General features: G+C 41.0%; 1 protein-coding gene across 8 annotated transcripts in view; it reads right to left on the bottom strand.

The window, feature by feature from the left end:
- Nucleotides 1–22,945, bottom strand: part of acbd5a (acyl-CoA binding domain containing 5a) — an 84,353-nt gene that overhangs the window by 35,413 nt on the left and 25,995 nt on the right. For 7 of the 8 annotated variants that reach the window (XM_060825031.1, XM_060825029.1, XM_060825027.1 and 4 more), the window contains 2 exons: nt 17,261–17,333; nt 1,015–1,132 (listed from right to left, as the gene is read on the bottom strand). In XM_060825031.1, coding sequence (XP_060681014.1) covers nt 1,015–1,132; nt 17,261–17,333 — 191 coding nt within the window. The remainder of the gene's footprint in view (nt 1–1,014; nt 1,133–17,260; nt 17,334–22,945) is intronic. The other variant, XM_060825032.1, reaches the window with a different exon arrangement.

The raw sequence follows: 22,945 nt of genomic DNA, 5'->3' as shown, positions 1-22,945 counted from the left end.
ATAACCATGACATAACCACAGCACCCAAGGATCAACTCTGGACTAAATGGTAACTTTAATACCCTTGCAACTTTTATAGGTGCTCCATCGAGAGCATTCTGTCTGGATGTATCACTACCTGGTATGGCAACTGTACCATTCAAGATCGGAGAAGGTTACAGAGAGTGGTGAACTCAGCCCGGGCAATCACAAAGGCCATCCTCCGATCTACAGAATCCATCTACCAGGTCTGCTGTCAAGGAAAGGCTGCCAGCATTCTCAAAAATGCATCCCACCCTGGTAATGTTTTTCTCCACCCTCTACCATCAGGGAGAAGGTACAGAAGCCTGAACACATGCACTAACCAGTTTCAAAACAGTTTCTACCCTACTGTTGTCAGCATACTGAATGGACACTCAAACTCTTAATATTCGCCTGTACCTGTGTTTTTGTTTTTGCCCCCTGTTTACATATTATTTACTTATCTGGGCTACTTAACTCTAATCTGCCTGTATTGCTTGCAAGACAAAATTTTTCACTGTGCCTCAGAACACGTGACAATAAATTCAATTCAGTTCAATTCAAATTCAATTCAATTTTCCCCACATTGAAAATTGAACTTCACACATATAATTATGTTTATTCATCCCCCAATGGCCCTCTCAGATGTGTCGGTGCCTTAATGTTGATGTCTATGGTGGATTTTTTATTTAAAATTATCCAAGTTTCAGAAAATGCTTTAAACAGATGTAAAATGTATTCTACCATTCATGCATAAGAAAAATGCATTTGAAATAATCCTTACCTTCAAGTGATTTAATCACTTTCTCCAATCGGCCTGCATAGTCAACGCAGGATGCAGAAAGCAGAACATCAGAACACATGATTAAAATGTGTTTGAAACAAACGATAAAGTAATGTTCTTTTTGGAGCAGAAAACATTATTTTCTTGTAGTGTTAAGGTAAACATAAACAAAGTTCAAACAATTAATTGAAATTAATAGAAACATTATATGACTTTCTAAAATATCTAACCTGATGAGATTGCATAAGGTGATATTGGTTGTTTTTTGTCATCAACAAGTTCATAGAATGGACCAAGAACACGAAGCAGTTCTTCCACCTCCTCAGTCATTGGCATGGATTCAAGGATCTATAATGTGAAAAACAGATAATTCATAATCTACCATTCAGCAACTCTGAACTCTATTCCATGCGTGGAAAAGAACACTGAAGTAGGGCTGGAAAATTCTATGCACCAGTAAGTTTGACATCTGGAACTGCAAGAAAATAGCTTAAATCTTGTTCTTCCATCATTGCAGCATGTCTTCTATTTAGGCCCTCCAGAAAAAACATGGTTGAACCAAGCATGAGAAAAGGAAGGAAATAACAAGCAGCAAAGCAAGAAGCAATTTACAAGACACAATTCATATACTTGACCCACAATGCTGGAAATAATCACAAGTTCAAGTTCTGCAATTCCCAAGTATTATAAGTATCAAAAAAATGAATTAATTTTAGTAAAGTTGGACAGGGTACATACTGAACGATTGTTTCCCCTCGAGTGTGTCTAGGACCATACAGCATAATATCAGAATAGAGGATCCTTCATTTAAGTCAAATTTCTTCTGTCAGAGCATCATCAATCTATGGAATTCTCCACTGCAGAGGATTGTTATGGCTAAATCATTACATATTTTCAAGGCTGAGGCAGACAGAGTTTTAATCAGCAAGGGAATCAAGGGTTATGGGGAAAAAGCAAGAAAGTAGAATTGAGGGTTTTTAGAACAGCCGTGGCCTCATTGAATGGGCTGAATGGTTTCAATGGGCTGAACTGCCCTACCTGCTCTAACATCTTATATCAAGATTAGAATGGTGCTGGAAATGCACAGCAGGTCAGGCAGTATCCGAGGAGCAGGAACATCGATGTTTCGAGCAGGAGTCCTTCATCACGAAGGAACCTCTAACGTCTTATGATCTTATGTAAATTGTAAAAAGTTGAGACTTCAGCACTAGTACCTTTCACAAACCACTTGTTATATCTTCCCAAACAAATTGAGTCCTGTTTGGCCAGCCAATTTTCAAACAATACCTATACTCCTTCAAACTATAGCCCAAGCTTATTTTCTGCAATAATCTTTTATATATGGAGTCTTATCAAAAGGTATTCTGAAAATCTAAGACAGTAAATTCACTGGTTCTCCTTTATATTACAGCATGATTACTTCCTCACAAAGAATCCAATAGATTGATTAAACCACGTTGACTGCCCAATTACCAAGGAGTTTTCTAAGTGTCCTGCTGTAACATTCAACAATAGTTAGCTTTTTGAATAAGTATATTTGCTATTTTCCAATCGAATGGATCTTTCCTCAAATCTATGGAATTTTAGAAAATTAAAAAGCACGAGCTTTCAAATCCTAGGATGAAGTCCATTAGGACCCAGGGGCTTATCAACTTGCAGTTCCAATATTTTGCACAGTATCCTTTCTCCCGTCAGGCAGTGATAATGTAGTGCCAATATGACTGAACAAGTAATGCAGATTCTCAGGCCAATGTTCTGAGGACACAGGGTCGAATCATGCATATTTTGAATTCAATAAAAATTTGGAATAAAAAGCGGGCTTAATGATGACACAAATGTAGAAAATACGGGCATAAGTAGGCCATTCAGCCTTTTGCACCTGCTCCACCATTCAATAAGATTGTGGACGTCCATCTAATTCAGTACCACGTTCCTGCTTTCTCCCCATACCTTCGGCCCTGTGAACTATGTCTAACTCCTTCTTGAAAACAATCAATATTTTAGCTTCAACTGCTTTCAGTGGCAGACAATTCCACAGGCTCAAGATTAGAGTGGTGCTGAAAAAGTACAGCAGGTCAGGCAGCATCTGAGGAGCAGGAAAATTGACGTTTCAGGCAAAAGCTGTTCCTGATGAAGGGCTTTTGCCCAAAACGTCGATTTTCCTGCTCCTCAGATGCTGCCTGACCTGCTATGCTTTTCCAGAGCCACTCTAATCTTGACTCTGATCTCCAGCATCTGCAGACCTCACCTTCGCCTAATTCTACAGGCTCGCCATTCTCTGGGTGAAGTAATTTTTCATCTCACTTCTAAATAACCTACCCCATATCCTTAGAGGATGACCCCTAACTCTAGATGCCCAATCATCAGGAATGCTCCTCCTGCTTTAGTGTGTCTAGTATTGTTAGAATTTTACGATTTCTATGAGATGATCTCTCATTCTTCTTCTAAATTCCAGTGAATATAGTTCTAACTGACCCAGTATCCCTTCATAGGTCATGACGACCATACAACCCTTTCCAATTATCATAAAAATCCATCTAGTTCATTTATGCCCTCCAGGAAATGTTCCATCCTTACCTGTTCTGGTCTCCATAGGATGAAAGAGCCACAACATTGTGGGTAATTCTAGACTGACCTCTGAGCAACTAGGGATGGGTAATAAATTCTGACTTAGCCAGTTAACACCCATGCCATGAACATTTTTAAAATAAAATCTGGAGCAATTTGTTTGCATTTCGCCAGCCTATTTCCTCAATTTACAGCTATTTCTTGGACGTTAATTTTAGCCTGAATACCTTCACATAAATCACATCATCAGACGACATTTCCACCACCTCCAAACGGACCCCACCATCAGGGATATATTTCCCTTTCCGCTTTCTGCAGAGACCGTTCCCTCCGTGACTACCTAGTCAGGTCCACACACCCCAACAACCCCCCCCCTTCCCCCCCAGCACCCTCCCCTGCCACTGCAGGAATTGCAAAATCTGCACCCACACCTCCTCCCTCATCTCCATCCAAGGCCCTAAAAAGGAGCCTTCCACATCCAAAGTTTTACCTGCACATCCCAGCAATGTTATTTATTGATCCGTTGCTCCCGATGCGGTCTCCTCTACACTGGGGAGACTGGACGCCTCCTAGTACAGCGCTTTAGGGAACATCTCCGGGACACCGCAGCAATCAATCCCACCGCCCTGTGGCCCAAAATTTCAATTCTCCCTCCCACTCTGCCTAGGACATGCAGGTCCTGGGCCTCCTCCACCACCGCTCCCTCACCACCCGACACCCGGAGGAAGATTCCTCATCTTCTGTCTTGGAACACTTCAACCCCGTGTCTTCAATGTGGATTTCACCAGTTTCCACATTTCTCCTAGCCCCACCTCACCCCAGCTCCAACCTTCCAGCTCAGCACCGTCCCCATGACCTGTCCTACCTGCCTATCTTCCTTTCCACCTATCCAATCCTCTCTGACCTATCACCTTCATCCTCACCCCCATTCACCCATTGTACCCTTTGCTACCTTCCCCACCCTCCTCTCTGACCTATCACCTCCATCCCCACCCCCATTCACCTATTGCACTCTATGCTACTTTCTCCCCACTCCCACCCCACCCCACTCATTTATCTCTCCACTCAGCAGGCACCCTTCAGAATCTGGTGTCCAGCATCTGCAGTCCTTGTTTTTACCTAGCATAATAATCTATTCAACTCAAGTGCCCTATTCTTATTTGCATTCTTAATTCCTCGAGCTCACTTTCTGTCAGATCAGCATTCACTTACTATCTGCTTTCTGGGATCAAATTCTACAGAAGCTCCTAGAATCAATTTTAATATTTCCAGCTAGCTTTCTGTAATTTTCGCTCCTTATGAATTTTTATGTCATTCCTTTTTTTTAGATTAGATTCCTTACAGTGTGGAAACAGGCCCTTCGGCCCAACAAGTCCACACCGACCCGCCGAAGCACAACCCACCCATATCCCTATATTTACCCCTTACCTAACACTATGGGCAATTTAGCATGGCCAATTCACCTGACCCGCACATCTTTGTGATGTGGGAGGAAGCCGGAGCACCCGGAGGAAACTCACGCAGACACGGGGAGAACGTGCAAACTCCACACAGTCAGTTGCCTGAGTCGGGAATTGAACCTGGATCTCAGGCGCTGTGAGGCAGCAGTGCTAACCACTGTGCCACCGTGCCGTCCACAAATTTTTACATTAAGTCCAAATCTTCTGGCTTGTCACCCATCTTGGTACAGTTTTTTTTAAAGTTTGATAGTACATTCAACTTGAAATTAATCATAGACAGTAGGTCCTTCCTTTGGAATTTTGCTTTCTTTGTATGTTCTGGTAAAATGTGACAGATGCATTCCTTTGTAGCTGTCACTTTAGAAAACTGTTGTAGAAAATCACACTGTAGAAGATCATGATTGAAAATTTCTATACCTGTTTGATTGAAAGTTTGCGTTATCCACATAGTGTCCACAATTCAAACTCACTATACCAACTCGTGTTAGCGAAACACACATTATACCAGAATGCACCTTATGTTAAATTATCCCCTTAGGCATTTGTCACTACATCACAATTGACATATGCTCAACCTAACTTGTCAATTTGCTTTAGTGTCCTCAAAACTTTTATATTTATATAATACCTTTCACTTGGATAGACATCCATGGAGCTTTGTTCTAGCATTACCAAATAAAATTGGACACAAGATCAAAATACAGAAGGGCAATTAGAGAGCTTGGTGACATGGTGCATTGAGAACAACCTCTCTCTCAACGTCAGCAAAACTAAAGAACTGATCATTGATTTCAGAAAGAAAGGAGGAGAACACACCACTATCTGTATCAATGGAACAGAGGTTGAGAGGCTGGAGAGTGTCGAGTTCCACAGGGTGACAATAACAGACAATCGGTGTTGGATTTCCCAAGTAGATGCGATGGTTAAGCCAGCACAACATTTCTTATTCAGACAGCTCAGGATATTTGGCGCATCCATAAGGACCCTCACTGACTTCGACAGATGCATCAATGAAAGCATATTGTCGAGGTGCACAATGGCCTGGTATGGCAACTGCTCTGCCCAAGACGGTAATAAACTACAGAAGGTAATATGTGCAGCCGAGACCATTGCGGCTGCTAACCTTCCAACCGTGGACACAGCTCAAGAAGGATTTTTGCCCGAAACGTCGATTTCGCTGCACTTTGGATGCTGCCTGAACTGCTGTGCTCTTCCAGCACCACTGAGCCAGAATCTGGTTTCAGCATCTGTAGTCTTTGTTTTTACAACATTATCAAGGACCAATTATATGCCTGTAATGATCGCCTACAATCTCTCCCATCACACAGAAGATACAGAAGCCTGAACACATGCTGGTTCAGGAACAGCTTCTCCCTGGCCATTTTAGACTGATCAATGAACTCTCTAGCCTCAAACAATGCTGACCTTACTAACATTTTTCTCTCCTGGTGCATGCCTGTGCAATGTAACCTGTATGCCTCTGTCATTCTGATCTGTATATCCTTGCTTACTGTGATTTGCCTGTACTGCTCGTAAACAAAGCTTTTCACTGTACTTTGGCACACGTCACAATAAATAAATCAAATCAAAACAGATGCATAGTCGTTAAGGAAAGACATTGCAGATCTTGAAAGGGTAACTTAAATGGCACAATCAACACTAACAAATCTTTTTCTATTACTGAACTTTAAAAAAAAGGTGCACCAAAAATATTCTACAAATAATACTGATTAAGTGATACATCAAAAGTTTAAATAAAACAGTAAGGCATTTTAATTTTTTTCTACGGAGGAACAAAGATCTGCTGGGAAATTTCATTACATTTTAATTATGAAGTGAATATGCAGCAGTTATTTTTGTTAAACCTCAAGAGAAGTAGGTTAGAAATAGAGAGCCATATCTTGATTTTTAAATGGAAATTTAATGTTTACAATCACATTCACTAATGATGCAATATCTGTTTCTATAAATAAGCTGCTGTTGGTGTTTTAATTCTCAAACCAGAATAGATGCCAACTAACTCCTCAATAACCAAATTACACATAGTACACAACTCATATTGGAATTAAAATATAGCATTGCCTCCAGACTGTGTTTTTTATTTTGGAACTGTGGGTAGGCAGGGCTCTGATCCCAGCTATATAGGGAAATAACTCTATATAGGCTTTCCCCTAACATCATCATATTTATGGGCAGGTGAAGATATTGTTACAATGTGGTAATCCAGAACTCCAGGCTAATGCTTTAGGCATATCATAGAATTCCTACAGTGTGGAAACAGGCCATTTTGCCCAACAGGTCCACATCTACCCTCTGGAGAATAACACATCCAGACCCATCCTCTAGCCTATTACTCAATATTTACCTCTGACTAATGCACTTAACCTACAAATCCCTGAACACTATGGGCAATTTAGCATGGCCAATTTGCCTAACCTGCACATCTTTGGATTGTGGGAGGAAACCGGAGCACCTGAAGGAAACCCACGCAGACACAGGGAGAACGTGCAAACTCTAAACAGACAGTTGCCGGGAGGGTAAAATCAAACCCAGGTGAGGCAGCAGAGCTAACCACTGAGCCACCGTGCCACCCTAAAATATGATTTGAATCCTATCATGGTAGGTGGTGGAAATTTGAATTCAATAAAATCTGGAAGTTACAAGCAAGTCAAATGCAATCATGTAACCATTGTCAACAACACTAATCCCATTTGGTTCATTAATGTAATTTAAGGGAGGAAATTTGCATGTGATTGTAGGCCCACAGCAATGTGGTGGCTCTTAATTGGCCTCTGGAATGGCCTAGAGAACCCATCAGTTCAAGGTCAAATAGGAAAAAGGTCGCAAATTACAGCCTTGTTAGTGACACCTTTATTCCATAAAAAGGAAAGAAATTATCAAGATAGAGTTGCAGAGTCTCTCCTTCAATATGCATGGCAGGTGGAATATTTGAGGAGAAAGTGAGGCCTGCAGATGCTGGAGTATCAGAGCTGAAAATGTGTTGCTGGAAAAGCACAGCAGGTCAGGCAGCATCCAAGGAACAGGAAATTCCTGATGAAGGGCTTATGCCCGAAACATCGAATTTCCTGTTCCTTTGATGCTGCCTGACCTGTTGCGCTTTTCCAGCAACACATTTTCAGGTGGAATATTTGGCTGACTAGGTGTTGGTTGATACAAGGTTTGTTTTGTCAACTTTCAAGGACAAAAAAGAATGTAGATTTAAAGGACATGCAGAACTTTCATACATCCAACTCAACATTCGAAAAACAGAATTTAAAATATCCTACTGTACTAAACTCCTCCAGAGCCCAGACCATTGCTTTCATTGAACCAGTCCTGGTGATGACCTAAAACAGTGACATCACTTCTGGCGTAATTCAAACCCATACCAACCCACACCTAGTCAGTCAAATATTCCATCTGCCATGCATACTGAAGGACAGACTCTACAATATGTTGAGCACTTCCAAGACCTTGGCAGCTGCCCCTCTCAAAAGGCCAACACTGACAAGGCAAACCAACACATCAGCTGTACTAGCTCAGCTTTATACAGTCAGTGGCATCCACTATTTGACAGCAAAGACCTCTATAAAGTCCCAATGGATAAATCAGTGCCATGACCACACTCCCGTACCACACTGGTGACCAGGACTGTGCTTCAATAACACAGAACAGCACACAAAAAATTCTATCAGTAATGTCTCCGCTTTATGATCTGAACTCAGCAGGATCTCCAAACAACCCTCGTGCCTTTCTGAAGCCAAGACTATAAATATTTAAGCAAAGGTCCTGCAAAATCAATTATGACAGACTGGCCACTGGGACTGGATAGCAAAAAAACATTGCCTCTGCCAGGTTTTGTTTTCTTAACTCTATTAATTTTTTCAAAGAAGAAGAAAGAAGCGTATTCAAAGATACTCTGAAGCTCTCCATTCAGCACAACAGCATCAATGTTAACCAAAACAGAATTGCTGGCAAAACTCAGTGCTTCTGGTAGCATTCGTAGGAAAAAAGCAGAGTTAACATTTCAAATCCAGTGACTCATAATCAGAACTGAAGTGTTTCTGTTTTTGGTTCAGATCTCCAATATCTGTAGTTTTTTGTTTTATTTTAACTTCAATGCCAAGGTCTGGGAGGTCATCATTACCAATTGTTTAAAATGACAACAACTTGTTCATCAAAGTGCAAGCCCAAACATCTTAGTGATGAGGTAGCTCAGCTGCAGAGACAGCAAGAAAATGATGCAATTACTGCACTCTAGGTTCTACAACCTTGAGGGATGCCCTGCTGCATGTAACCAAAGATCTGCAGTTAGGAGTCAGCCTGTTCAGTGACATCAAAGTCCATAGCAGAAACTCAATCTTGAATACATGCCATTTTCAATCAGCCACCTCTGGTGCTGAATAGAAAATGTGTCTGCAAAAGTAACCATTGAAGTTCCATGCAACAGATTGTCTGTGGCAGTGAAAACAAACAAAAAATGCTGGAAGTCACAGAAGGTTCGGCAGCATCCATGGAGAGAGCAAGCTAATGTTCTGAGCCTGGTGACTCTTCATCAGAGCTGATGAAGAGGCATTTAGACTCAAAACGTTAGCTTGCTCTCTGTCTATGGATGCTCCCTGACCCACTGAGATCTCCAGTAATTTTTGATTTAAATACAGATTCCAATATCTGCAGTTATTTTTTTCCTACCTGGCTGTGTTGGTATCATGTTATCGGATAATACAAAACTCTGAGGGCTGCTAATGAGTAGAAAGGAACTTGACTACCTTGAGAGCAGCTAGGACCAATTACAATGAGAGGAGAATTTTGATTGGGAGGAGCTAATAATTATGTGTTTCATGAAATTCAATGTTAATGGTGAAAAAATTGTGAATGATTTAAGAATAGTTGGTGAGGAAAGTGGTCTTAGGTTACAGGAGAATATAAACGAGTTGCTTAGATGGATATATCTGTGGCAGATGGAATTTAACACTGAAAAGTGCGAGATGATGCAGTTTCAAAGTAAGGTGACAAGGGAATTCTCTGAATGGCAGGATGCTAGGAAGCTCAGGGGAACAGATAGCTCTTGGGATACTTGTCCACAGATCCCTGAAGATGGCAGGACAGGTGAATAGGGTAGTTCAAAAGAGCAGAGAGGCTATGTTGGAGCTGTATAGGATTTTGGTTAGGTCACAACTGAAGCACTGTTTGCAGTTCTGGTCACTGAGATATAAGAATGATGCAATTGTACTGGAGTTGGTGCAGAGAAGCTTCACCACATTGTTGCCTGAAATGGTGCAGTTTAGCTATAAAGAAAATCTGGATAAGCTCAGGTGGTTTTCTCTGGAGCAGAGACGACTCAGAGAGGACCTGATTGAAGCGTAGAAGATTATAGGGGCATGGATACAGCTAATAGGTAACAGCTCTTTCCTAGTTGGAGGGTCAATAACAAGGGGACAAAGTTTTAAGGTGGAATGCAGGAGAGTTAGAAGGGATGAGGAAAAGCTTTTCACCCAGAGGATGGTGGGAATCTGGAATGCACCATCTGGGAGGATAATTGAGGTAGGAAAAGTTGCAACCTTTAAAAAGTACTTGGTAGAGTACTTGAAATGTCATAATATTGGACCAGGTGCTAGAAAGTGGGACTAGTGAGGATTTGAGTAGTTTTCCGTCAGTGCAGACTCAAATGGGTCAAATCCTTTAAAATCCTTCAGCCATATCTCTATAAAAAGGATGGGCTACACCTGAACCTGAGGGGCACCAGTATCCTTGGGGGGAGGTTTGCTAGTGCTCTTTGGGAGGGTTTAAACTAACTCCGCGGGGGCATGGGAACCAGGACTGTAGCTTTAGGGTACAGGTCCTTGAGTGTAGGGAGGTTAGGAATAATGCAGCGATCTCTGAGGGTGCCTGTAACCAGAAAGGTGGATTGAAGTGTGTATACTTCAATGCCAGAAGTATAAGGAATAAGGTAGGTGAACTTGCAGCGTGGGTTGGTACCTGGGACTTCGATGTTGTGGCCATTACAGAGACGTGGGTAGAACAGGGACAAGAATGGCTGTTGCACGTTCCAGGGTTCAAATGTTTTAGTAGGATCAGACATGGGGGTAAAAAAGGGGGAGGCGTGGCATTACTTGTCAAAGACAGTATCACAGCAGTGGAATGGACGATGGAAGAGGACTTGCCATCTGAGGTAGTCTGGGCTGAGGTTAGAAATAGGAAAGGTGAGGTCACCCTGTTAGGTGTTTTCTACAGGCCTCCTAATAGTCCTAGAGAAGTAGAGGATAATATTGCGAGGATGATTCAGGAAAAGAGTGAAGGTAGCAGGGTGGTTGTTATGGGGGACTTTAACTTCCCAGATATTGACTGGGAGAGCTATAGCTCGAGTTCATTAGATGGGTCGGTGTTTGTACAATGTGTGCAGGAGGGTTTCCTGACACAATATGTCGACAGGCCAACAAGAGGGGAGGCTATATTGGATTTGGTTCTAGGTAATGAACCAGGCCAGGTGTTAGACTTGGAGGTAGGTGAGCACTTCGGGGACAGTGACCACAACTCGGTGACTTTTACTTTAGTGATGGAGAGGGATAATCGTGCGCCGCAGGGCAAGAGCTATAGCTGGGGGCAGGGAAATTATGATGCAGTGAGGCATGACTTAGGATGTGTGGATTGGAAAAACAGGCTTCAAGAGAAGAACACTAATGAGATGTGGGGATTGTTCAAGGAGCAGCTACTGGGTGTCCTTGATAGGTATGTACCAGTCAGGCATGGTGTAAAGGGCCTTGTGAGGCAGCCGTGGTTTAGTAAGGAATTGGAGTCCCTTGTGAAAGGGAAGAAGGCGGCATATGTAAAGATGAGGCGTGAAGGTTCAGTAGGGGCGATTGAGAGTTATAAGGTAGCCAGGAAGGAGCTAAAGAGGGAGCTAAGAGAAGCGAGAAGGGGACATGAAAAGTCTTTAGCTGGTAGGATTAGGGAAAACCCAAAGGCTTTCTATAGGTATGTCAAGAATAAAAGGATGACTAGGGTAGGTATCGGTCCAGTCAAGGATAGTAGTGGGAAGTTGTGTGTGGAGGCGGAGGAGATTGGAGAGACATTAAATCAGTACTTTTCATCAGTATTCACTCAGGAACAGGACACTGTTGCTGATGTGAATATGGAATCACAAATAATTAGAATGGATGCCCTGGAAATATGCAGGGAAGAGGTTTTGGGAATATTGGAAAGGATGAATATAGATAAGTCTCCTGGGCCTGATGGCATTTACCCCAGGTTCCTATGGGAAGCTAGGGAGGAGATAGCTGAGCCATTGGCCTGGATTTTTATGTCGTCATTGTCAACGGGAATAGTACCAGAGGACTGGAGGATAGCGAATGTGGTCCCATTGTTCAAGAAAGAGAGTAGGGATAGCCCTAGTAACTATAGGCCAGTGAGTCTGACTTCAGTGGTGGGCAAAGTCTTAGAGAGAATGGTAAGGGATAAGATTTATGAACATCTGGGTAGGAATAACGTGATCAGGGATAGCCAGCATGGTTTTGTGAAGGGCAGGTCGTGCCTCACAAACCTTATTGAGTTCTTTGAGAAGGTGACTAAGGAAGTGGATGAGGGTAAAGCAGTAGATGTTGTGTATATGGATTTTAGTAAGGCGTTCGATAAGGTTCCCCATGGTAGGCTAATGTTAAAACTACGGAGGTATGGCATTGAGGATACATTAGAGGTTTGGATTAGGAATTGGCTGGCTGGAAGGAGACAGAGGGTAGTAGTTGATGGATTATGTTCATCTTGGAGCGCAGTTACTAGCGGTGTACCACAAGGATCTGTTTTGGGACCATTGCTTTTTGTTATCTTTATAAATGATCTAGAGGAAGGACTTGAAAGCTGGGTAAGCAAGTTTGCGGATGACACAAAAGTCGGTGGAGTTGTGGATAGTGAGGAAGGAAGTGGTAGGTTACAGCGGGATATAGATAAGTTGCAGAGCTGGGCGGAAATGTGGCAAATGGAATTCAATGTAGCTAAGTGCGAAGTCGTTCACTTTGGTAGGAATAACAAGATGATGGATTACTGGGCTAATAGTAGGCTACTTGGTAGTGTGGATGAGCAGAGGGATCTTGGTGTCCATGTACACAGATCTCTGAAAGTTGCCACCCAGGTAAATAGTGCTGTGAGGAAGGCATATGGTGTACTGGGCTTTATTGGCAGAGGAATTGAGTTCCGGAGTCCTGAGGTCATGTTGCAGTTGTATAAGACTCTGGTGAGGCCTCATCTGGAGTATTGTGTGCAGTTTTGGTCGCCATACTATAGGAAGGATGTGGAAGCTTTAGAACGAGTGCAGAGGAGGTTTACCAGGATGTTGCCTGGAATGGTAGGAAAATCTTATGAGGAAAGGCTGAGGCACTTGGGGCTGTTCTCATTGGAGAAGAGAAGGTTTAGGGGAGATCTGATAGAAGTGTATAAGATGATTAGGGGTTTAGATAGGGTAGATACTAAGAACCTTTTACCGCTAATGGAGTCAGGTGTTACTAGGGGACATAGCTTTAAATTAAGGGGTGGTAGGTATAGGACAGATGTTAGGGGTAGATTCTTCACACAGCGGGTTGTGAGTTCATGGAATGCCCTGCCAGTAGCAGTGGTGAACTCTCCTTCTTTATGGTCATTTAAGCGGGCATTGGATAGGCATTTGGAAGTTATTGGGCTAGTATAGGTTAGGTAGGATTCGGTCGGCGCAACATCGAGGGCCGAAGGGCCTGTACTGCGCTGTATCCTTCTATGTTCTATGTTCTATATCAGCTCAAAGCTCCAGAATTCCTTCCATAAACTTATTAACTTTCTCCCTCTGATCAAGTTTGAAATTTTTCTTAAAATCTCTTGTTTGACCAAATGTTTATACAGCCCTCCTATTACGACCTTCATTTGCTCAATATCAAGCTTTACCTAATTATGTTTCTATCAAGCACCTTGGATTTTTTTTTAAGAATAATGGTACAACATAACTGTAATTTATTTATTCAAAGCACAGAAACAAAATAAAATAAAAACACCTTTAGACAGTTTCTCAATTTAAAGTAGTCAGACATAAGTCAGATTCTACTGCAAATTTGAGCAAACAATGAAATTGCTCCTTGGTAGATGTCCACAATCTGTTCAGTTGCAGTACTGATTCATTGTTTGGTCTGATCCTTGAAATGCAAAATGCTGTATTTGCAGTATATTTACACATAGATCTAACTTACATTTTTTAAAAAACTCAACGCTTCCAAAAAAAAGCCAAAAAGCAAGCAGAGAGTTATGCCAAGTGAAAAGAGTAAAAACAGAATAGTATACGATTTTGGCAAGAACAGGTGAGGATGATTGTTACTTCACACTAATTAGTAAACAGATTTATTTTGACTAATACATACTCCAACTTCATACAAAGCTTCAAATCCTAATCATTCTTGCATATGACTTTTGAATATTGAGCTACGCTTTGACATTATATGCAGTGTAAAACAAGGAGGAAACAGTTACGTCATTGTTTTGTTACAGCATTTTGTTGTAAAGTCGTAAAAGGTTGTTCAATTTGATGGCCTGTTCTTTACTTTCCTTTCAGAATTGTGAAAAGTTTCAGCTTAGTTACTATTACCCAGTTTCAAAGATTAACCAAGTGTAGTAGCAGCCTTCCATCAAATTTGGAAGCAAATTTTGTAAATGATGATATTTCTGGTACAGTACCACCTTTACATACATAGCAATATGATAATCAGAAAATGGGCACAGAGCTCTACGTTTCAAGCTCAAACACGACATACACACTCCTTTTCAACATGCCGACTTTCTCCAGTCAGCACTTTCCAAATGAGATGAAAATAAAGGCAGTGTAGGAAGCTACTAGGGCTTTTTCTTCATTCAAATATAATAGATGCAATTCCATCTGTAAATACTGTGCTAATAAACAAAATCTAATTCAGAGCATTTTAAAATAAAAGAAAGCACAACAGAGCAAAACACTTCAAAATGGAGTATAATAGGATATTATTATAGAGAGGTGATAGTCAGGTGATATTACGTTAGGAGAAAGGGACAACTACAGATGCTGGAGATCAGAGTTGAGTGTGGCAAAGCACAGCACATCAGGCAGCATCCGAGGAGCAGGAGAATCAATGTTTTGGGCATAAGCCCTTCATCGGGAAGGAGGCTTGTGGATTGGGGCGGAGAGATAAATACGGGGGAGGCGGGGGAGAAAGTACCTGGGAAAGTGATACGTGGACTGGGGGGGGTTGCTAGGAGAACGCTAGGTGGATGAAGGTGAGGAAAAAGGTGATAGGTCAGAGGGGGCAGTGATGGACAATAATGGTATTATTGTTAGACGATTAATGCAGAAACCCAGCTAATATTCTGGGGACCGTGGTTCAAATCTTGTCAGTCAATGCAAAATTTGAATTCTCAACCCTTGTGTGCTCAGCTGTAGTGTCTCTACCCGGGATCTGGAAGGCTGGGTTCAAGTTCTACCTGTTACCCACTCCATCACCAACATCTTGCTGTGTATGGACAAGGACTACATCACTATCTGAGGAATTGCCAGTGATTTTAGAAACTGTCCAATAAACATTCCATTTCTGACATATGAAGCAAATTAAATGGTTGGGCTTTGGAACCTGTGCTCGGGAACTGCAGAGATGTTCTGGAGCCCCAATTACTGACCTTGAACAAGCATAAACATTTTCCTTTGTGCTACGCATGAACTTAGAGAACTTTCCCACTGATTCCAGTTTGCTCGGGCTCCTTGATGTCATTGTCAGTCAAATGCAGACTTGATGTTAAAGGACTGTCACTCTCACCTCACTTCCAGAATTCAATTCTTCTGTTCATTTTTGAAACAAGGCTATAATGATGTCAAGATCAGAGTAGCCCTGGCAGAATCCAAGCTCAGTGACAGTTATTGCCAAGCAGATACTGCTTGACAGCACTGTTGAAAAGCCCTTCCATGATTTTACTGATGATCAGCTGATGGACAAGTATTATGGGGCTGGGTTGGATTTGTCCATCAGACCTGGACATGCTTCCACATTGTCAAATAGATTCTAGTGTCATAGCAATACTAGAATAGGTTGGACACATGCACAGCAAGTTCTGAAGCACATATCTTTAATACTATTGCTAGAATGTTGCCAAGGCCCACAGCCTTTGCAGTATCCAGTGCCTTCAGCCATTTCTTGATATCCTATGGAGTGCATCAAATTGACGAAAGATTGGCATGCTGCGGATTCTGTAGGAGTCTGAGATGGATCATTCACTTGACAATTCCAGCTGAAAACTGCTGACAATGCTTCAGAATTCTCTTTTGTATGGATATGTTGAGCTCTCCCATCATTAGCACAGAGCTATTTGTGGAGTTTTCTCCTCCAGTGAGTTTTACAATTGTCCATCACCATTCACAAGTGGATGCAGCAGGACTCCAAAGTTTAGAACAGATCTACTGGTTGGGAAGCTGTTAGCTCTATCACTTGCTACTTTTGTCATTTATCATACAAGTTGTCATGCTTTGTAGTTTCAACAGCTGGACTGCTAATTTTTTAGGTATGGCCAATGCTGCTCTTGGCATGTCCTCCTCTCTCTTCATTGAATCAGATTTGAATTCCTAGCTTGATGGTAATAGTAGTGTGGGGGATTTGCCAAGCAATGAGGTTGGAGATTGTATTGAAGTACCATTCTCCTACTGTTGACGGCCCACAGCATCTTGTGGGCAAATGTATCTGTGACAAACATCAGTGAGGACGAAGTCAAGTATGTTTTTCCTTTTTATTGACTCTTACCTCACCTCAGCATCCCTAGTCTTGCTTTCCTAAAAATAAATATTTGGATTATAAGTTTAGAATTTGTGTTTCGTATCTCTACCCTAAACAAAACTGGAATTGGCAGTTTTCCAATTTATGGCACCTCTTCCTTTAATATCAGAATCCAACTCCACCTTCCTCTTCCCTGCCCATCTGTGTAGCTCCCACATTCCCATTCATCTGGCTGTCTCCCTGCTTGTCTGTCTCTTGTCTCTCTCTGTCTGGGTCCTTCCTTCCCACTACTGTCTATCCATCCTTCTGGCTCCCTCCCTCATTCCCGTTTGGCCTACAAGCTTTCTCGGTTTGTAAACTTGTATTCCACGGAGTAATTTATTCCATGTGATTTTGGCTTGCCTTATGTCTCTGGCACTTCATATTCCCTGCTAAAGATCAACGCGAAATAATTTATATGAATTCACACCACATTGGAATCCAAGTACCAAAAAGTCATTAGTTTCTTTACTTATTCACACATTGTTCCCTTTATCCCAAAAATTAAAAGCAGCTTTCACAATTATAACAATCATTTTCTTGGAATAATAGACACATTCTGGGATACATCAACATTTACATGGATCCCTGAAAGTGTATAATTACATTTGTGGTTTATTCACAATTAGCAGCTGAGCTTCAAAAATCTGTGCAATAATTCATCCTACCTTTTTCATTTCCTCAACATAGGCAATCATAGCTTCTTCTTTTGACATGTCTCCCAGGGAATTCCAAGCATCCCTATTATAAACACAGGAAGGCATTTCTTTTAATGAGTTATGACAAAATGCAAACCAATTTTCAAGCTCCAATCATATTAAACCACATCCAGCAAATTTCAAATAGACAACTTAAATTTAAAGGAAATGCCCAACTTGACAAATGAAATTTTCTGCTCTTTCCTCTTCCTCCAACTTTTACTCTCAATGACACAAATATCTCCACACCAGAGGCAGTTTAGAGAAAGTTTATACCAGGTTGATTTCTGGAATCAAGAGATTGTCTTATAATGAAAGACTGAGCAATTTGGGCCTATCACCTTTATGGTACAGATGAAAGACAGTTAATTTTACTAAAAGACATAATTCGACTGGGATAACACAACGATCATAGGACAAGCTAAATAAAGAACAGCTAGAGAATTTCTAGAAACATGGCACTCCCCCACGCACTGCATCAAAAAGCACATAGGCCTAGACTCAATATACCAACCACTACAACGAACAACCAGAAGTCACAGGAACTGAACCAAATAAATTACAGAAAACAGACCAGTAGCGCTTCACAGGAAGCTCCAAGGCACTGAAGATGTCACCTAGACTGAGGACAAAACAGTTTCAGATCAACTTCCCAACTCAGCAAACATACCCATAGCTACAAAAGAGATAATATTCTGAAGGTCTTGACAGGGAAGAAATTGAAAAGATGCTTTTTTTCTCACGAAGGAATCTGCAACTACAAGGCAAATTTTCAAAATAAAAAAAGTGTCACTATTTCAGAGAGTAGAAGGAATTTATTTTCTCAGAGGGTGATAAATCTTACAAATTCTTTATTCAGGGAGCTTTGGAGGCCGAGTCACTGAATACATTAAAGGCCAAAGCCAGCCTATTTCTGATCTATGGAGAGAATGTCTCTGGAGCACAGGCAGAAAAGTAAAGCTAAGGTCAAGATTGGATCAGCACAAACTTCTTGAATAATGGAGCTCATCCTTCTGTTTTTATTTTATCCAACAAAAAAGCCAAATGAATTTAAATTCCTAATTTACTAATCATTGAACTATTATCTATAATGAAACAAATTTATTCATTTGGATTTAAGACTTTATCATTGCCTAACTCAATACAACAATTTTCAGAGTTCTTACATGATTCTAACCAAATATAAGCTGTGTCTTTATAACACAATTAATATAGAGCAACGTTAAAGATCTAAAAGATCGGTGATACTGGCTCATGAAACTATGCAATTAAAATACAGTAGAAAAAGAGCCATGTGATCCAGCAGGTCTCTACCATCTGAGGTGAGGAGGAAGTGAGGACTGCAGATGCTGGAGATCAGTCGGAAATGTGGTGCTGGAAAGGCACAGCAGGTCAGGCAGCATCGGAGGAGCAGGAGAATCGACGTTTCGGGCATGAGCCCTTCATCAGGGGTGAGGCTTGTGGGGTGGAGGACAGAGGTAAATGGAAGAGGGGTGAGGTTGGAGGGGGGAGATAACTGAATGTGATAAGTGGATGAAGGTGGGGGAGAAGGTGATAGGTCAGAGAGGAGGGTGGAGCAGATAGATGGGAAAGGTGACAGATAGGTCAAGAAGGCTATGCCAAGTTGGAAGCTTGGGACTGGGATAATGTGGGGGGAAGGGGAAATGAGGAAACTCCTGAAATCTACATTGATTCCGTGTGGGTGCAGGAATATGAGGCGTTCTTCCTCCAGGCGTCGGGTGTTAAGAGTTTGGTGATGGAGGTGGCCCAGGACCAGCATATCCTTTGCGGAGCGAGTGAGAGGGGGAGTTGAAGTGTTCAGCCAGGGGGTGGTGGGATTGGTTGATGCGGGTGTCCCAGAGATGTTCCCTGAAGCAATCCACAAGTTGGCATCCTGTGTCCCTGAAGGATTGAAGGGCTTATGCATAATTTTTGGTTTCAAGGTTTGCATTTAGATCGGTTAAGGCAGAAGGCCATATTTCTAAATTCCTCTCCAGTGATTTGAGTACATAATCCAGGCTGTCACTTTCCTTGTGGAGTTCTGACAAGAGCCGTATTGTTAGGTTTGTTTGTTTTTGGACTATAGCCTCTACTGTTTCCTTTTGGAATGGAAGATCCCATAGCAAAGTATAATACTGATGAAGACACTCACCAAATTCCCTTGGCAATGTTTATTTCTCACCCAACATTACGAAGCTAGATTTATCTGGTCAGGTTTCACTTGTTTGTGGGACCTTGTGCGGCACATTATCTGGCATATTGACTATACTTAAACTACTTGGTTGATCACGTAGTTTTTGGATATCCTGAATTTATGAGAGAAGCTGCTTGGATGGAAGTTGACTCTTTCTTGATTCTCCTGTTCCTCTGATGCTACCTGACAGGCTGTGCTTTTCCAGCGCCACACTCTCAACTTAGGTATGATGTGACCCTCATGCAGTTTCCCCACTGTGTGAATCAAGCAAGGAAGGAAAATTGATAAAGACTCACTTCCATCCAAGCAACTTCTCATAAATTCAGGATATCCAAGAACCACCTCATGATCAACGAAGAAATTTAAGTACAGCCAATAAACCAGATAATGCTGCGCACAAGGTCCCACAAACAAGTGAGAGCTGACTAGATAAATCTAGCTTAGTAATGCTGGATAAGAAATAAATATTGCCAAGGACATTCAATGAATGTCTTTGTCAGTATTGTAATCTGCTGTGGCATCTTTCATTCCAAATGAAACAACAGAGGCCACAGTCCAAAAACAGACCTAACAATACTGCACTTGCCAGAACTCCACACAAAAAGTGACAGCCTGGATTATGTATTCAAATCACTGGAGTGGATTTTAAAAATATAGCCTTCTGCCTTAACAGATGGAAGTGCAAACCTTGAAACCAAAGATGATGAATTAGCAAATCTTGGCAATGAAGCACTTTGACAGCCTGAGGTTGTGAAAAACACTGCACAAATGCTAGTAAGTCTCTTTCACTGCTGTGAAGATCTGCAAAAGCTGAAGATTGTTTACCACTCTCAAAGCATCTCAAAGAGGAAACATTTAATCCCCATTTAACATCTTTCCATAAAATAACATAAACATGTCTGAACAGGAAAATATCTCCAAGATTTTTTTTTAAGCTGCCATGGGCATACAATGTTCCTCTAAATTCAAACAAAAAATAACCCAAAATCTTAAAACATTCATGCTACTTATAGTTTAGTCATTAATTTTGAAAAGTTAATATTCTGCTGGTCTTGACCAGTTTATGAAACTGCAATTTTCCCCTTTAACATATTACTTTGGCACACAAGAGCTACTGCAATTTTTTCTGCTTAAGCAATAGTTGGAAATCTCAAAGTGCCATATTTCATAGCGAGCTTCTGAATATGGTGAACTTTTAATGTGGGAGAAACTTTCACAGGTTTTAATTTCATATTTCCCATTAAAAGTAAGACAGTTTTAACAAAGGGAAAGACTAGTCATTAGCTGCAATATTAAAGGTTGGACAGGGAGTAAAGCCAATGTTACTTCATACATGGCAAACACATTTGTTGAAGTACTAAACCTAGTAATTACTGAACAGTGAACGGATTTATTTCAGCTCTCTTAGATAACAGTCAAGGACCAAAGACAAAACAATTATTCATCTTTTTTCCCCAGCATCTGCTTGCTGCTACTAAAATCTAAACAAAAAGAAATCAGGAACATTATACAAACAATAAATGAACACAGCATTAAAAAATTTAGTCAAACAAAAAACAGTTATCACTGAAAATTTAGTGAAGGTTAACCTCAGCAACCATTGTGTTTCCTCAGAGAAATGCAACGTCTACATCACAATACTATGCATAAAGGAAAATGCATTTGTCAGTCAGGAGCATTTCATGCCCATTATGAGGAAAAAAATCCCTTTACCACATTCTCCAGCCAACATTGGTCGAACATTAAAGCTGATATTTATGATTGACAAAGGTAGATTAGTACTGATTTGAAGATAAAGGATGATTTATTTCATAAGAAGCAATTCAAAATATATGAATTTCAAAATTGTGATCTATGTAACCCCGACGGAGGGCAACTTGCAAGTGTTAAAAATCCATCAAGATCTCTATGCCAAATTCAGCTGTGATTTTTTTTAAAAAATCGATTTTTAATTAATTTTAGTTTAAAAAACAATTTTACAATGGATAAACGACAGTACATATATAAGTGCCGGAGTGTTGGCATACTGAGAAGGATAACAGGAAGAGGAGTTTACATGTTTAAAATAGGTTGAATGGTGTAGTTAGATTAGAGAAGAGCTTACTATGCTCCAAAATATCTGGAAAGTAGAAACAATGAGAAGTCACATCGGGAATGTCAATATTTTCTTTTGTCATGGATACTGCCAGATCTACTGGACATTTTCTGTTTTTGTAACTTCAATCAATGCTTCAAACCAGACTCAGTAGTATTGTGAGCTACAATACTGTCCTTTAACTTCTTTGATTAATATTTATTGATTTGATTTATTATTGTCACATGTACCTAGGCACAGTGAAAAGTTTTGTTTTGCATGCAGTTCAGGCAGATCATACCATACAAAGTGCATTAGGGTAACAGAACAGTGTGAAGAATACAGTGTTATGTTTGCAGAGAAGGTGCACATAGAGTGAGATCAACATTAAATTTAAAATTGAAAAGTCCATTCTTAGTCTAACAACAGCGAAGAAGAAGCGGTTCTTGAATCTGTTCATGCGTGTATTTAAGCTTTTGTATTTTCTGCACAACAGAAGAGGTTGGAAGATATTATAAACGGGGTGGGTGTGGTCTTTAATTATGCTGGCTGTCTTCCTAAGGCAGTGAGGAGTACAGAAGGAGTCAATGAATGGAAGGTTGGCTTGTGAGATGAACTGGGCTGCGTTTACAACTCTCTGTAGTTTCTTACAGTCCTGGGCACAGCAGTTGCCATGCCAAGCCATGATGTATCTAGACAGAATGCTTTACATGGTGCATCTATAAACATTGGAAAGTATCATTGTGGACATGCCAAATTTTCTGAGCCTTTGAAGACATAGAGGCGTTGTTGTGCTTTCTTGACTGTAGCATCAATGTGGACCAGGGACAGATTGTTGGTGATCAAGTAAATTCAGTTCAGGTGGTTGGATAAAGGCCTCATTCTTCTGACAGTTGTAACTTGCATATTGTTCTTCAGCTTTGAGAGTCACTCTTGAAGTTAGCATTTGCTGTCCATCCTTAACTACCCTCAATAAAGGTGGTGGAGATCTGACTTCTTCAACAACTGTGGTCCATTTTGTCTAAGTACACCCACGGTGTCAATAAGAAAGGAAGTTCCAGATACCTGTATTGACTCAACGAAGGAATAGTGGAATGCCAGATAACTTGCAGTTTTGACAGGAACTTGTAGTCCGAGCATGTTCTCATGCATCAGTTACCTAGTCTTCTGAGTACTAAAGGTCATGGCTTTGGAAGGTACTTTTGAAAAAACCTTGGTAAGTTGCTTTCAAAGATTGTACAGCTCATGGGAGGGAGTGAACGTTGAAGATGAAGAGTAACGTGCTATCAAGCAGACTGTGTTGTGTCTGGGATTATGTCAAGCTTCTTCAATCACACTTCTGACAGGTATTTTGTAGAATGTGGACAGGAGGTGAGTTACTGCAGAT

The sequence above is a fragment of the Hemiscyllium ocellatum genome, chromosome 5 (assembly GCF_020745735.1).
Source record: "Hemiscyllium ocellatum isolate sHemOce1 chromosome 5, sHemOce1.pat.X.cur, whole genome shotgun sequence".
NCBI lineage: Eukaryota > Metazoa > Chordata > Chondrichthyes > Orectolobiformes > Hemiscylliidae > Hemiscyllium > Hemiscyllium ocellatum.
This window is presented reverse-complemented; position numbering and strand designations above follow the sequence as displayed.